This window comes from Pongo abelii, chromosome 1, assembly GCF_028885655.2.
Source record: "Pongo abelii isolate AG06213 chromosome 1, NHGRI_mPonAbe1-v2.0_pri, whole genome shotgun sequence".
Taxonomy (NCBI): Eukaryota; Metazoa; Chordata; class Mammalia; order Primates; family Hominidae; genus Pongo; species Pongo abelii.
The window spans coordinates 80,591,440-80,608,124 of record NC_071985.2 but is presented as its reverse complement, the minus strand read 5'-3'; the positions used below and the strand labels follow the sequence as shown (position 1 = coordinate 80,608,124).

Here is a 16,685-nt window from a genome sequence, read left to right as displayed (position 1 = left end):
GCAAAAGCGAAGCCCTGTGTCCTAGAGATTCTTGTACGTTATCTCTTTATTCTCATTGGTTTTAAGGAACTTATTTATTTCTGCCTTAATTTCATTATTTATCCAGTAGTCATTCAGGAACAGGTTGTTCAGTTTCCATGTAGTTGTGTGGTTTTGAGTGAGTTTCTTAATCCTCAGTTCTAATTTGATTGCTCCGTGGTCTGAGAGATTGTTATGAATTCCATTGATAAAATTTTATATATTTATGGTGTACATAACATTTTGATATATGTATACGTTACGGGATGATTAAATCAAGTTAAGTAACATATCCATAATCTCACATAAATTTTTTTTTGGTTGCTGTTTTAACACTAAGTTTTGGGGTGGTTTATTTCAGACATCCCAAATGACTGTCTATCTCATGTGACTTTAAGGATGTCTAAAGGTTCCCCAGTTGTGCAATATCTATAGGATCACTGAAAGCCAAGTCCCCAGGGAAAGGAATGATGAAAGGGGAAGTTGCTGGAAGGAGAGAGAGGAGGAAGTTGAGGCCATAGAGAGGAAGGCCCTGAAAGAAAACTTTAACTGCTTGCCAGTTTGGCCAGAGGTCTGAACAGGAACAACTGTATTTAGACCAGCAGTTCCCATGCTCTGTTTTATAGGTCTGAGCTTTCCCGTAGGTGAAATTATGTTTTGAAATTGTGTGCCATGTAGTACCAGCTAGAATAAAGCCAACATTACACATTCAGTTCTACCATGGTTATTTTAGTTCTGTTCCATATCTAATGACCACCAACCTTGAATATCAATGTGTACAGTCCTTGGGGAGACCAGGACGGATTCACAATTTCAATGGGGCTACTGGAAAGATGCTTGGCTGTTTCTTTACTCATGGAAAGTCAGAAAAATCATGGTTATATAGGAAAGACAGGATATTTTAAGTACTTATTTCATTCGATAATATTGTTTTTCTCTTCACTGTCAAGAAAAACCATTAAAAAATCATGTGTTTGTTTCCTTTGCTCTTAAATCATAATTATTCTAAAGAAAAATGTAGGAATGAAAGTTATCCAGGTCTATCAATTATTATTTAAACTAATATCTGTTTTATTAGTGTGTAAAGGATTTAAAAGTGTTATAATGAAGCATTTTAACTACATAAATATTACTTCATAGCATTTTTAATCATTAAGAAAGATAAGCCCTTTTCTTGTTGGTTCTTGATATTTTCCTATCTGTATTCAAATTAATGCAGAAGTAACAGCCATTATCTTACTTACTGGTAGCAAGGAGTTACATTATAAAAGCTTCTTGTATAAAATTTTATTCACTAATAGAAAAAAAAGAGAAATAGTGGAAAACTGTTAACATTTAACACAGCATAAAATACATTGCCCATTCTAAATGGTTTAAGGTCTTAAAGAGTCTCTTCCAGGGGTTTTTGAATATGCAATTCTAGTAAATATCACAGCCAAAGAGTTCCAGGCGAAGTGCAATACTTTGATTCCATGTTTTAGGAATGACACGGATAAACCTGGAAATGATTGGGGGGTTGAAAAAGTTCTTCACATGTCCTTTGGTATTAGTATTTCCTTCAAAAATCTGAAAGCAAAATAAGAGAAAATCTTTAATGACAGCATAAATGGATAAGGTGTTTTTTTTTTTTTTTTTTTTTTTAGACATGGTCTTATTCTGTTGCCCAGGCTTGAGTCCAGTGGCACAATCATGGCTCACTGCAGCCTTAAACTCCTGGGCTCAAGTAATCCTCTCACCTCAGCCTTCCAAAGTGCTGGCATTGCAGACATGAGCCATCATGCCCAACCCAGAAAATTTTTTGTCCTATTAGCTCAAAATGAACATATCAAAGAACACATAGAACACTATCACAGAGATGATCCTTTATCAGTTACGAAATCACATGCCAGATAGATTTCATCTCACCAGTGATCTGACTTAAATTGGGGAAAAATAAACAAGTCTCACATGGTGCTGTGGAGCAGCTGCAAAACCATTTCTGCCTTCAGCCCCTTTGTATTAGCTATATGACTGAACAAGTTACTTACTCTCTGATTCTTCATTTCCTCATTGGCAAAATAAGGATAATAAAATTTTACCTCACAGAAGTCATTGTAAATATTTAAAAATGTATGTCAACGTAAGTGCATTATAAGTGCCAGGAAGTGGCCACAAATAAATGGTTAACTATTGCTAACATTTAAAATGTGACCATGCATTTGAATTTATTTATTCTTGTTGGCGTGTACCTTATATCCTCAACTAAAGTGTATAACTTCCCCCGCCTCCATCATCAGCAAGTTCCCCAAGGTTTACACACACCAGAAATAAAATCACTATTTTTTTTATGACAATGATATTTATCCGCCCACGAGGGCAACCTGGTGTAGTGAGAAATAAAACAAACCAAAACAGACAACCAGGAGTTTGTCTGAGACTAGGCACCTGAAGAACTAAGATTTAGAAGACTTAAAGAGGTGGTACATGTCACTGCATATTTGTCAAATGCAAAATACTGTTATTCTCATTGTAGCACAGTCTTCAGATTGCTTTCTCTTTGCCCAGTTGCCACTCTACCTTGTCCACCATGGAGGATTTCAGCCTGTATGGTTTCCATTCCACTCCCTGGTCACTGTAGTGGATGGTATAGCTCTTTACATACATTTCAGAGGACAGAGACTTGCAGCCCTGTGTTATGATTGCCGTTATCTTCTTGATCTTGAGTAGGTCAATTTCTAGCCACTGCTTATTGTTGTTTGCCTATGAAAATGACAAAAACACATAGATAAGGAAGATGTTAAAACCTTTATTTTTCTTTAGACCAAGTTATGCAAAAAAGCACAGAGCTCAAAAGGATTTTGTTCTGTCTTATCCCTTAGGATTCACAGTCTCCTAGAAGCTTTCCCTCTTTCTTCTTCATTGCCACAATATGTGTGTAAATTTTTATTGAAGTATTTCACACATTGTACTATAATTGTTTCTTTCTTAGTATTCCTTACTGCTTGAGGGTAAAGGCTTATTTCATTTTGTTTCCTGGTACTCACCACAATGTTAAGACACCCAGTTGGTGTTCAATAAATAGTTGTTGAATAAATGAGCTTTATTTGGAAAAATTATTAAATTGCTAAATTATCTGTGAATATTATTTTCTTAAGCAAATTTCTTTAAATACTCTGGTAATATTGCTGCAGGGTTATCTGGGAAATAATTGGATAGCATCCTCTCTCTATTTCACCTATTTTACAAAACACAACTTCTCTTTCCCCCTGTTAATGTCAAATAGCAGAAATAGTTCAATTTCTTCTAATATTTCAAATAAATGTAATATTTGAGAGACCTGATAAAACCATAAGTAGAGCTTGATACACAGTACAGTTATTGTCCTGTCTCCGCCTGACAAAATGCCTAATCACATGGTTGGTGATATGTGTTTGGAGAAAGATCAGAAGGTCTAAACTGCGTTTCAGAGTAATCTGAGATAAATTTTTACCTTTGGGAGATTTATCATCTACCATAAACTCATTCAATTCTAAAGGAAATAATATTGATATGTTTCTTCAACATCACCCACACATACATATGTGTATGTGTATATATAGGTGTATGTGTATATACAAAAATTCACATGCTATATGTATTTTAAAAGCAAATTAACTGAATTAGAATGATTATATGAGAAAACTTTTAACTCTATAACATCCTCTAGTGTCATCTGGGTGGTATCTTAGTGTGTCTTCATATCAAGGTTGTACCAGCGATACAGAGTATAACCAGCTAGAGGTTTTCATAGGCATAAAAGAGGTAGAGACATTTTAGTTATGGAGAGAACAGCATCTATGTGCATCCCTGCATATGTCCAGCTTTGATTTTCAACCTCTCTAAAGAGACCATATAAAGACATTTCATGTGAATGGAAGGGGGTTAAGTAAAACACATATTTCTGATCTCGAATTCTAACTTTGAAATGACACCATTAAAAATGAGCATTTTATCTTTGAGGCCTTTGTTATATCACAAAGACTAAGAGCAAATTATAGAGAGTACAAATTTTTTTAAAAGATTGTAAAATGAAGTATGGAGTGACAAGGTTATACCATGAACAAGTCTAAAGAGTCATCTGAAAAAGAATTGGATAACATCTCTTTAATTATTATTTATATTGCTATGTAAATTATATAAATGTAATATAACACTGTTTTTATTATTTTAACTTCTCTGGGTGTCAGCTTTGCCCTCTGCAAAATTGCAAAATGAGGTATTTGGACTGCTTCAAATGGTGGAAGGAGCATGGCCTGTTTACTGGGAGAATGGGATTCTAGTCCTGATTCTGCTACCAAACTAAGCTAAAATTATTTAATCTCCCGTGTATTTAGAATTAAAAGGAAAAATCTAAACCAGATGCTTTGCTCCTTGCTACTGTAACATTCTGTGATTCCGTATTGGGCCAGAATGAGTTTCAAGACACAGATATCAGTTCCCAAGACTGTGTGGAATCCAGTCTTTTCTATTTACCCCACCAGCATCACAATTCTTTTTTCCTTTCTGGTGGCCTAATTTAAGAATATGCCCTGGAATTCTATAGAAAGTCAGGAAATTGTAGTGTAGGTATCTCAAGGGAGGGAGATATGAGGATAGAAAGTAGGGAATTTGGATTTAGTTGGCTGAAGGGATCATCAAGTTATCCATGCCATTCTGATATCTCAGGTCATTTAAAGAATTAATAAAAATGAGTCAACTATTAAGAGTTACCCCCAAATTAAATCACCTGAATTACTCAGTGGGCTAATATCAGGGACAGTATAACTCTCTGGAAGGTGTTTGTTTAACTTAGATCACTGATTTTATAACTCTGGTTTTGCAACATTTTACTATGCTTCTAGTTGTCTCAAGGAATATCACAAAGCTCTTAAAATAAGGAGGGCGGGGAAGAGAACAAAAGAGTTTAAATGACATTTCATTTAAGAAAATGAAAAAATATTGTTAAATTGTAAAGAAAAAATAAGAGATGATGTTGCAAATCTAAATCATTTGTTTATCACTAATGTAAGCTGTCTAAATGAGGAGTTGGCAAACTATGATCCATGGGCTAAATTTGGCCCGCTGCCTGTTTTTTGTAAACAAAGTTTTATTAGAACACAGCCAGCTCATTCATTTACATATTGTTTATGGCTACTTTACTGCTACAATGGCAGAGTTGAGTAGTTATGGCAGAGAATGTATGGCCCACAAAGACTAAAATATTTACTATCTATCCCTTTGTAGAAAAATTAATTTGCTTATTATTGGTTTAAATCAAGACTAGACCAAAAACCACAGAGATGATAAATGACTTCTCTCTGAGACAAAGTTATAGTCAAAGCTATCAAATCCACAGACATCCTAGACTCTTGGACCTAGGATTTTAATCTGCAGAAACAGATTAAAATACTCCTGCTTCCCAGATCCTCCATGTTTGCGGTAGTGAGGGCCTTTGCTTTCTTCTGGAGCGCTAAGAGAACAACATGCATAGAGTATACTTGACCTTGGCTTGCCAGGCATTCACACGTCCCTGGGCATTCAGACGGGCACGGAAGGGTTCCCAGTAATCTCCCCACCAAGATTTTTTAAACGAAGAAGCTGTGATTTGCTTGTTTTCTATCTTTCCATTTTCGATACCCAGGGGTGTGGAACATCCTATCAAAAGAAAAGTAATGTGATTAATTACACACCAATATTCCCTGCATGGCATTTTGCACTGCAGAGGAGATAAGAAATAATATTACTACCAACGAATGACAAAAACAATAACCACAACAATGAAGATTTATTGAATCCAAGTGCCAAATACTGTTCTCAGGCTTTACATGTATTATTTAATGCTCATAAATATCTCCATTTTAGTATAGCCAAAACACAGTAACTTGTCTAAGGTAACACAGCCACAAGAATCAGAAACTGAATTGAATTCAGACAATCTGATACCAAATACCATGTTCTAAACATTTAAACTCACTTCCTCCTTCTGAGAGTCTTGGAAACTTTGGTCTTTGCTTTCAGGTGACAATAATCCTAAACTATCTATATATAAAAATCTGTTTCTTCTAACAAAAGCTACAAAGAAGATACAATGGACCCTCAGTCACTATTTAATATTTTCTGTTTCAACCCTTAGAGGGTAATTCAAGTTATATACCCTTTGGAATTTTTCCAAGGTGTAATTTGAATATCATAGGCAGCAAGGCAGACCTGTGACTGTAAGAAACACAGCTAGTGAGTGAACCTGGCTGACTGCCCATCATCTCTGTGACGCTTTGTTCTTGTTGGTAAATCATGCAGAAATTTGCTTGAAGTGATGCCTTACTTTCTCCATGAAAATAAAAGAGCCCTAAAAATAATACCCACTGCTAATAATTACCTAAGTATCAAGAAAATTAATAAGAAGAAAATAATGCTTCTTGTATAAAAATAGATGTTTTAAATAAGTTAACAGAATTGAATGTCACATTTTAGGGTAGTTTATTAGGATCTGAACAAATCTATTTATACCATATGGAAAGAAAAAAACACAATGACTTATGGAACTGTTTCAAGGAGTGGTCCTGCTGATACAAGATTTGTGTTTTATTTGGGAGATGTTATAGACTACTGCTATCTGGACATTGGCAAAATACCCATATCCATCCAAGGGTATACTGTGCCATTATCTGCTTTAATAGGAAACTGATTCCAAGTTTTAGCTACTTTCTCCATTGTGAATCATGGCGGCTTCTCTCCACCCAAAGGGAAGTACTGCAACTCCTGACAGGTGTGCCATGGCAGGTTTCTAGTGCGCCTATTTATTGATCCCTCTTCCCACCTCCAGCCCTTGAGCAGCCAAGTGGGGCCTGGATCAGCCATGCCTTAGGTTTCTTGCTTCATTCTTTTACCTCAGAATGCCAGGCAGATATCATTTTCTTTGTGTGATTTGAAGTAAAAAATATTGGAAAGCACTGCTTTAAGAGTCCAAGAAGAACAGTTAAGACTCTTAAACATCCTTGTTATATATAGTAGAATTTTATTATGACCATTTATGATTACCTGGATTTATTTATACCACAGGTCACATTACATCCCCTGAGAAATAGCAGCTAACATAGAAAAGACTTGAGTACCTACATAGGGTATGAAAGAAAATATAAAGAAGAATTGTGGTTTCAGGAAGTTGGGAAGCCAATTCGGATTTCAAAAACACTCATTCAACACCACATATATGGCAGTGATGTTGCCAGATACTGTCATGACATTGAAGTCTGAGTGACCTGGAGGACTTTGGAAGAGTCAGGCCTAGTTTGAATCTCAGGTAGGTCTTATTGAAAATGGGCCGATAGAGGTAATTCCAAATTAGAGCCCTTCCTTGGAGAGTTGTGATGTATCTATATAATCCAGGCACTTTCTTCACAGAGATGCTGTCGGCCCTCTGATTGGCAGAACTATTCTTGGTCTAGATCACACTGAGAGTTTACCTGAGTAGAACCTCTGTTTCACAAAGGTTTTCCTAAGAGCCTAAATCACTGAAAAGAACTAAAAATTCTACTCATTCTCCCATACCTCCCAAATCTTGATTCTTTGAGTGGCAGTGAGAAAATAATGCATCTTTGTACCTTACCATTTACCTCACAACCTTGCAGCTCCAATCGAAGGGTAGGTCTGTTATAGGCTTGAGTTGGAGAGATCCTAATATATCTAGCCACAATAGGTGGGTCAAACTGATTCTCTTTTATTGTAGAGGCATCTGAATTGCCATTAAAATACTAGAAGAAAAGAGGAAAGTTTAGTTATGTAACAATGATCTATAAAGTGACTTTATATTAAAATTTTGATCTAATTTAATATTGTAATACTACATTTTCATGGGGCCCGAACTAAATCAATTTGGTTATAAAATATACTTGGGGATAATTCCACTTCCAGGAATATTGTGTATATGTACTTTGCCCTATTCCTCCTGCTAAGTACAACTAAAAACTTTGGACATTATAACTAAGAGAAACATAAGACCCTGAAAAGAGCTCAGAAGACAGACTGGCTAGGGTTCTTGGAAGGAACAAAATGGTGGTCAGTGTCCTGAATCTTCTTTTTGCCTCATAAATCCCAGACTTAGAGATGAAGAAGCCGGCAACCTGGAAACACCAATGAGTACAGACTGAAAAAGCCCAAATAAAATCTGCTTTCTCTAACCAAAGTACCAGTAAAGGGCAGCATAGTGAGATATGATAGAAAACTGGTGGACACTGACTTCTCTCCTTTAGCCGAACACCATAGAAAAACCTGAGGCCCCTCCCCAACCCACAACAGCAAAGGCTGAATGGGGAGCCTAGACTTCTATGCTCATGAGGCTAAAGAGGCACCCCACACCCTCACGGGGATTGTGTCAGAAAAGGCCATGTAGGGATTTAGGGCCTTCATCTCCAGCCCCTAATGAAGCTCCTGCCCCTGCAGTGTCAGTGGAGGCCAAATGGGGAACTTCCCTTCCCACCCAGCCACCAAGGAACAATCCCTTCTTAGGTGGCAACGGAGTGGGGAACCTGGACTTTGACCCCCACTTGGCAGTAACCAGGCTGTGCCCTACCCCTTTTCCTGACAGAGCAATGTCAGAAAAAGCCAACTTTTTAAAACAGAAGATTGGAGCAGGTATCGGTAATATTGAAAACAGAAAAACAATAGAGAAAAATCAATAAAACAAGGCTGGTTCTGTGAAAAGATTTTTTTTTTTTTTGAGACCGGAGTCTCACTCCATCACCAGGCTGGAGTGCAGTGGCAAGATCTCGGCTTACTGCAACCTCTGCCTTTCGGATTCAAGCGATACTCCTGCCTCAGCCTCCCAAGTAGCTGGGATTACAGGTGCACACCACCATGCCTAATCTTTTTTTATATTTTTAGTAGAGAGGGAGTTTCACCGTGTTGGTCAGGATGGTCTTGATCTCTTGACCTCATGATCTGCCCTCCTCGGCCTCCCAAAGTGCTGGGATTACAGACGTGAGCCACTGCGCCCAGCCAAGAAGATTTTTTTTTTTTTTTTGAAATCGACAAATCTCTAGCAAGATTCACACAAAAAAGAAAGGAGGTGCAGATGACAATATCAGAGATGAAACAGGCAAAATCACTACAAACATGAAAAAGGATAAGGGAATACACAAACAACTCTACACATATAAACTTAACAACGTAGAGGGAATTGACCAGTTAATTGAAATATACAAAGTATTTCAATTCACCCAATATGACATAGATAATTTGAATAGCTCTGTAACTATTTAGAACATAGAATTTGTAATTTAAAAACTGCCCAAAAAAATCTGCAGGCCCGGATGGTTTCACTAGTGATTCCTACCAAATATTTAAAGAATTAATACCAATTGCAGACATTTTCTCCTAGAATGTAGAAAAAAGCATGCTTACCAATTTTATGAAACTAGTATAACTGTGGTATCAAAAACAGAAAAAGACAATTAAAAAAATAAAACTATATACCAATATCCTCTCATGAACATAGATGACAAAATCTTTATGCTATGGACTCAACTGCAATCTGTGTTTTCTCTCATAATACTGATTAGTAAGAACCATAATTTAGGATTCCGATGGTTCTGAGACATATTATAAATAATTATTAAAAATAGGTAACTAATAAACAGTAAATAATTTTATATAAAATATAAGCAGAAACAGACTCAAGGTTATCGGTATAATAATGGCAGGCAGACTCCTTGCATTCAGGTAGGTTTCTTTGGGGAAGAGAATAGAGAGGAGGAGAAGAGTTAGGGCTTCTGGCTGAGCCCCTGGAAGAACCAGAAGGAGGATGTCATTCCTCAGGCATGGCCCCCCAAAAAGTCTGAGAATCACACTGCCTCAGAGGCTTACTAGCATTAACACTACTATTTACTTCAGGTACACTGAAATAAAGAACAAAACAAACTACAATAGTAAAACCAAAAGTCTTGGTAGCCAATTTTTAGCATGAGCTCCTTGAGGCGCAAGACCAGATGTTCTACTCTGCCGTATACCATCGGCCAGTCTGAGAAATCTGGGTATTTTGCTTGATGGTAAAATGATTTTTTAAAGTTTTGTGGGGTTTTGAAGTTTCAGTAACCCTGCTTCTCTCTTTAATTTGTAAGACACAGACCTATCATATTACTGCTTTTCTCCATATGACCCTTAGAAAGCCATTCACATTTCTAATACCCAGAAAGGTATTTTTTAAAATACATAATCATTAGGTATAGTCATAATAATCCTAGGCTGAGTCTAGAGATTCAGATAGAAATATGCACACAAACCATCACATTCCTTGTGCTGTTCCCTTTGAAGATCTGCCAGTTGATCTGGTTGGAACTGTAAGCTACATAGAACTCTGTGGTATAGCAGGACTTCAGGTAGTGTTTGGCACCTTGGGTCTGGATCCCTGTGATTATGACTTCCTTTTGCATGTCCACCTGCAATATAGGAAAGCCAGTAAACAGAACTGTCCTTGTCAACAAGTCACACACTGCCTAAATTCATTATACAATCAGCTTTCTTCAGAACTAAAGAGCTAGCACGTAAGATCTTAGCAAACTGATGCAATGACTACATGCAATTCATATTTGGGCACATAGTACCTAGATTTGAATCCCAACTCAATGACTAATTAGCTGTGTGTTACTTTGGGAAGGTAGGTAGTATCTCTGTGCCTTTTGTTTTTTAATCTATAAAACAAGATATTATTAGAACCAACCTCAGATGGTTGATTTTAAGGACATAAAGTACTTAGAACAGTGCCTCACACTTAGTACTTGCTATTTCCCCTAACACCATTGCAAGAACAATAACGAGGAATTACTAAATCACTTTTATTTTTATTATTACAATAGCAGTAAATATTATCAGTCTATTAAGACAAACCTGGATCCAAGGTTTAGAGGCAAATTCTGCTGCAAGTTTTTCTACACTCCAAGCATTATAAGATCCACCATTGTTTAATCTTGCTAATCTGGGCTCCCAGTAACCTAAACTCAAGGGAAGAAAAAGATTTATTCTGAATTTTTTAAAAACTCAGCAATTTCTCAAGTGAGTTTCATCCAGTGGAAAACCAGATCCTTGGAGGACCTCTGTTGTAGTCAGGAGTCTAGGCATGGGCCTTAGCTACTAAGCCAGTCCTTAATGATGAAATCTGGGCTTCAGGTCTGCGTTTGGTCAACTGCCAACTACCAGCTATCCCCTTTCTTGCACACAGGTCATGTTTGATTTTTTCTGTTGTGTTGATATTCCTAATGCTGAATTTGCCTGCCTAACAGGAAAACATGGAAGGCTATATGGGAGCCTCATCATCCTCTTGATCATGACCTCTTGATCTTGGGAAGGGGTTTGAGGCAGTGTGGGAAAACTTTGGAGGAATTCCTGACATATAGTGGAGGTTCAACAAAGTTTTCTGAATAGATGAATCGTTGCCATAGGCAAAGGGCCATATTAATGGGGACTATAATGCCTGGCTGATAAGACCCTGTGAATCTGGCTGAAATACTACATGTGTGGCCAAACCCAGAAAAGGTGACTGAGGAGAGTTTTGGAAATGGGCGCGTGGTCATAAGAGTAAGCTATCTGATCCTTGCCAAATCCCTGCAGAGAGGCTGGGCTTTTTATGTAGAGAAATCAATGACCCCCAGCTATTGGTTTTTCCTGGAAAAGACTCTTTGGGATCATTATACACCAGAAGAGGTGGCAGTGTTAAGAGCACACTAACAGGCCTTTAGCTCCTGCCATAGTGTTCCTTCCTTTACCATATATGTACCCCAAATGGAGCTGCTTCACTATATTGTAGTAGAGAAAAGCATAAAGAGAAAAACTGATTCATAGATAGGATTGTCACGTATGGTTTCATAGGCTGCATGCTGCACAATTGTAGGGGGTACCATTCACAGACCATGGTGCTACAACTTACCCAGAAACTCTGAAGCCTTGATCTGTGAATCAGATATGATACCAGTGCTTAGTCCCATTGGCATCCTACAGTCTATGAAAAACAGAAAAAAAATGAATAATTTTTGCTCAGAAAATATATATAATAAAGTAAAACTCCATGGTTAGGGATTATGTTTCTGACAGGTCAGTAATTAGATATTTTTACCTACCTTGTGTGGCCCTGACTTAAATATATCTGATTATAAAATGGTAAATGCACTAACAAGACTGGTGCTTTAATAGATATAGTGGCATCCTAGAAGAAAGCAACTGAAATCCTGAAATGTAATCATTTTTTAAACTGATTTTCTTCTGCTTTTATCTTAAATTATGCTATTTTACAACATTAGGTACTATCCATGGCCAGGTACAGTGGCTCATGCCTGTAATCCTAGCACTCTGGGAGGCCGAAGGGGGAGGATTACTTGAGGCCAGGAGTTTGACACCATCTTGGGCAACCTCTTCTCTACAAAAAAATTGAAATACAAAATATAAAAATATGAAAAAAAAGTTCTAGCCCTCATGAGACTATGTTCTCAAAAGCTGACCTCAAAGTTACAAGGTTATTTATATCTTGATCAAGGAAGGGATACCAGCCACTGTGCTACCTGGATGTTGGCACAGTGCTTCATACTCAACAGTGCTTAGTAATGGCTTAAAGAACGGATGAACAGATGGACAGATGAAAACTGTGTTTCCTAAATGCTGAAATGTCAAGTTTAGTGACTCAGTCATTGTTAAATTCCTGTGACCTTTTCCCTCCTCAACTCTTGGAAGCTGGAAAATTTCTTACATGTACTTGCCCATGGATCACAATTCATGAAGAAGGATGCTTTACGCAGGTTCCCGAATTGAGAGGAATGCTTTTGATCTGACTGATGTGTTTTCAATGCAATCAGACCATGGGCCGGAATAAAAGCAACTATGGCTACAAATTATGCCTTTGTCACATCAGAGTTCTTAGAGTTGAATATTTCCAATCTAAAAGTTGGTAATATTCTAGTAATAGGCACTCTCCTGCTAAACCAAGTATCACATGGCTCTTGTGATACCTCTGTCCATGATAAGAAATGGCGTTTGCATCCCTGCTCTCTGGTTTTCTCCAACCTCTGTGTTTAGGAGCCACCAGCCAGGTTTTGATGCCTTCATTTCAAGAGTTTTAAATGAACCTAAAATAAAAAGAACAACATTACATTTGCAAAAATTAACAAGTAAATATTGTGGTTGATAGTTCTCTAAGAGTCCTAAAATTCCTGCTTCACAAGAGACTTTCAAATAGAATTTAACCATTTTTCTTTAGGTAGGACTAAAAGTATAACAGATAAAAACAAAACAATAACAACACACACACAGAGATAACTAAAAAAATTTTTAAATCTCCACCACGCCTCACTAGAAGAAAGTTTCACTTATCTAAATATAATATTACAAATTAACTCACATACAATACAGCTTCACAGTCCTAATTATCAAAGTGACCTCGAATGACATCATTGGGCTTCAAAAATATCATATATGTTTCCTTTCCGTCTCTTCATTTTGCTTTTTTCTCTTTTTTATATAAGAAAATGAAAATAAAACCTTCTTCCTCCATGTTTTCAAATTTTCCGTAAAGCTTACATATTTGAATAGAGATTTACATAAATTGTTCAGAAAAAACACTGAAAGAATGAGATTTCTAAAACCTCTGGCTATCCATTCTGGTATTTAACATTACCCCTGGCAGTTAATATTTAAATTCTGTTGACTATAATTTATGACTGTTTCCCAGATTATGGGTGAAAATGAATAGATATGGTTATCTTCCTCAAACACACTGAAAAAGATCTCCAGTTTTCCTCTCTCCAATGCAGGTATTTAGGTTTGCAGATTTAGAGACACCAGCCAATCCTAGCTTCTCAGTCTGTCTGCAGGCTGTTGGGAAGGATGACTGATTTTCTAATACTTGATGAAAAGATGAGTAAATCTGAGTGAATCTCTTCTGTCTCTGATTTTAATACAATAGATTATCTATTGATTAATTATTGTATTAATTAATATGATATTAATATAATACAATTAATACTCTCGATGTATTAGTGAGTTACTGGCATGTGAAAAACCAACAAGAACCCTCTTTTTTCCCCTGATCTTAATCCAACCAGTCCATTTGGACTTCTGTGCCTGCATCTGAGGCAGATTCACACAACATCACCTAAAGTGCTATCGAGGGGCTGCCTTCACTAAATCCTCAGGCAGCATGTGTTAGGTTGGTGCAAACTATAATTACGGTTTTTGCCATTACTTTTAATAGAAGGCAAAATAGAAGGAAGGCTGTTTGTTAAAAATACAGACTCCTGGGAATTCTGCCCAAAATCTACTTTAAAGTCTCTGAGAACAAAATCCCTCTGCCTTCACATCTGCATTTTAACTGACTTCCTAGGTTTTTATACTGCTGCACAAGTAGATACACTTACAAACAACTCATTGGCACAGAAACATCCCTTCTGTGTAATTGTAGATTGTTTAAATCTACATTTATCTTTATTTTGCACATGAAAAGTTCTAAATACCTTTGTTATTCTTTAACTTTATAATTATTTTTTTAAAATGTTTTCCTCTTCAAATAGTCTATAAGTCAGTTTAAAAATATGATTCCTGGAGTCACTTGCCCAAAGATATTAGGGTGATAGAGCCTAGAAGAGGAGCAGAACTGAAGAATCTGGAAACCCTCCCAGCAGAGATAGCTGTAGCTGCCTGAGCCCTGTGGGATTCATTTTTTCATCTGCTTAAGACCTCATCTGTATGACACACAGTGGCTTAGGAGAAACTGCATGTTATGTAGCAACTGAGTTGGGTCACACATTTAGCCTGTGTGGTGCTGCAAATAGTTCATAAATTAGGTGATATTTTTGTACTCCGTATATACTTTGGGTCTATGGGTTTGCCTAGGCTCTATGCCAGAACCCTGTGTTCTGACCCCTTAGGAAGTATATGCACAAGAAAGAAATGAGAAGGAGTTACAGACTGCCTTTTCCCTGTATTTCTTAGCAGGGACCTCTTTCCATTACCCAATCTTTACCAGGCAGAAGGGGCCAGACCCCTAACTGGTGCTGTTTATTGCCATTTTCCAGCAAGGTCTGGCCGTGAAAGTGAACCACGTGAATGTCTTGGGAGTCGCCTATGTTCAGCAGGTGTAACCTCACCCATTCTTGCTCATACATTCTCAGGCCAGGCAAGCTGTAGATCATCCCATTAATAGCTGAAAGGACAAAGAGTTGAAATCAATTAAAAATCTGTTGACACAGAGAGGGTGAGTGGTAAGGAAATACGGGGCAACCCACTCAACACCCATATTACTCATGATTCTGCATTCCCAGGCCTACCTAGCCATGGAAAGGGCCCTCTTGTATGTCATATTAGTGAGAGGCTGAAGCAGAACCACTAGTCTTTCTCATATCATTCACACCAGCCTATAGCAGAAGGCGGGGGGAACTTCCTTTCCAAACAGTTTATCACTCTTTTCCTCAGCTTTTATAGTTCTGTGCTTTCCCCGTGTATCCTTTCCATTAACAGTCTTAATTTTCCTTAACTACAAAAGATAAACACAAATATGGGCAGACAAAGTAAACTCCAGGGATTAGAGTCAGCAAGGAGATATGCAACATGTCACCTTAAGGCCTTCTAAATTCAGAGAAAATTTCAGGCAAATTAGGAAGTCTAGGAGTTTATAAAATTAGGAGTTTATCGTTGGTGTATCCGGCAACCATAGCAAGTCATGTTTATTCTCTCATTGGTATGATAACTCCTCTGCCCACTTCTCAGATTAGATATCCAGGGTTCTCAGGCTTTATCTACTCTCCCCATAGTAAAATATGTGGATTTTTTAAAAAGTTCCTGAGAAACTTGATCACCTTAAAAATGTAACACAACATTTTAAAGATAAAGTTTAGTGTTACCAAACATTTAACTGAAACCAAAGTGAGGGAAGTGCTTTGTTTCCTCCTTCTTAAGTTAGAGGCACTGCTGTGAAATTTCAGAAACCAGGCAAGTGAATTTTTGGAGAGGGACGGGTTGAGATCATTTGGGCATCCTTAAAATTATATCAGGCATGAGAACACCTATCTACATATTCATAACACAAACTCGTACCTTTCTCATCTCAGTTTCTGTTTCAGTTACTAGCTTACAGGGCAAATTTCCGAGTGAAATTTCCAAGTAGGCACACTTTTCCCAGTGTGACCACCCAAACGCTCTCTTGCCACTATTCTCCCATTACCTGGGTACCTAGTTTGTCTCTCATATTTTGCTCTCATATGCTTTGGGTGCCAGCTGGTAGCTGCTGAGAGCTAAAACTGTTAGAATCATTCTTATTTTAGAAAAGACACACAGGTGATCATTTCTTTTATATAAACACTTGTGCCTTTAGAGATCCAGAAACAAACTTATTAACTTTAAATTGCAGAACAATGTTAATTCCTTTTCAATGTATGTTACCAGCTGAAGCACACTGGCTTTTTGTTGTTGTGGTTTTCTGTTGGTTTGTTTTGCAGCAGCTTCTCTACGCTCTTTCAGACTTTCTCTTTTTGCGTCACCCACAGTGTCACCTGCCAGATTACATCAGCCCTCTGGAATGTTAAGGAACCGGTTTTAGTTGTAGCTCTGGGTGTCTCAGAAGCATCTCATGTCTAATTTTGTGAAGATCTAAGAGCAGAAATCACTGTGACCCAGTGTGATTTAATTAGGAGATTAGA

At 37.4% G+C, this 16,685-nt stretch overlaps 1 protein-coding gene across 1 annotated transcript in view; it reads right to left on the bottom strand.

The window, feature by feature from the left end:
- Nucleotides 1-1,290: 1,290 nt before the first annotated feature.
- F5 (coagulation factor V) overlaps nt 1,291-16,685 on the bottom strand; it is a 72,399-nt gene continuing 57,004 nt past the window's right edge. The window contains exons 17-25 of the mRNA XM_024239435.2: nt 15,014-15,193; nt 13,005-13,121; nt 11,933-12,004; nt 10,897-11,000; nt 10,293-10,448; nt 7,622-7,766; nt 5,519-5,670; nt 2,575-2,757; nt 1,291-1,584 (exon numbers count right to left, since the gene is read on the bottom strand). Coding sequence (XP_024095203.2) covers nt 1,438-1,584; nt 2,575-2,757; nt 5,519-5,670; nt 7,622-7,766; nt 10,293-10,448; nt 10,897-11,000; nt 11,933-12,004; nt 13,005-13,121; nt 15,014-15,193 — 1,256 coding nt within the window. The 3' untranslated portion in view covers nt 1,291-1,437. The remainder of the gene's footprint in view (nt 1,585-2,574; nt 2,758-5,518; nt 5,671-7,621; nt 7,767-10,292; nt 10,449-10,896; nt 11,001-11,932; nt 12,005-13,004; nt 13,122-15,013; nt 15,194-16,685) is intronic.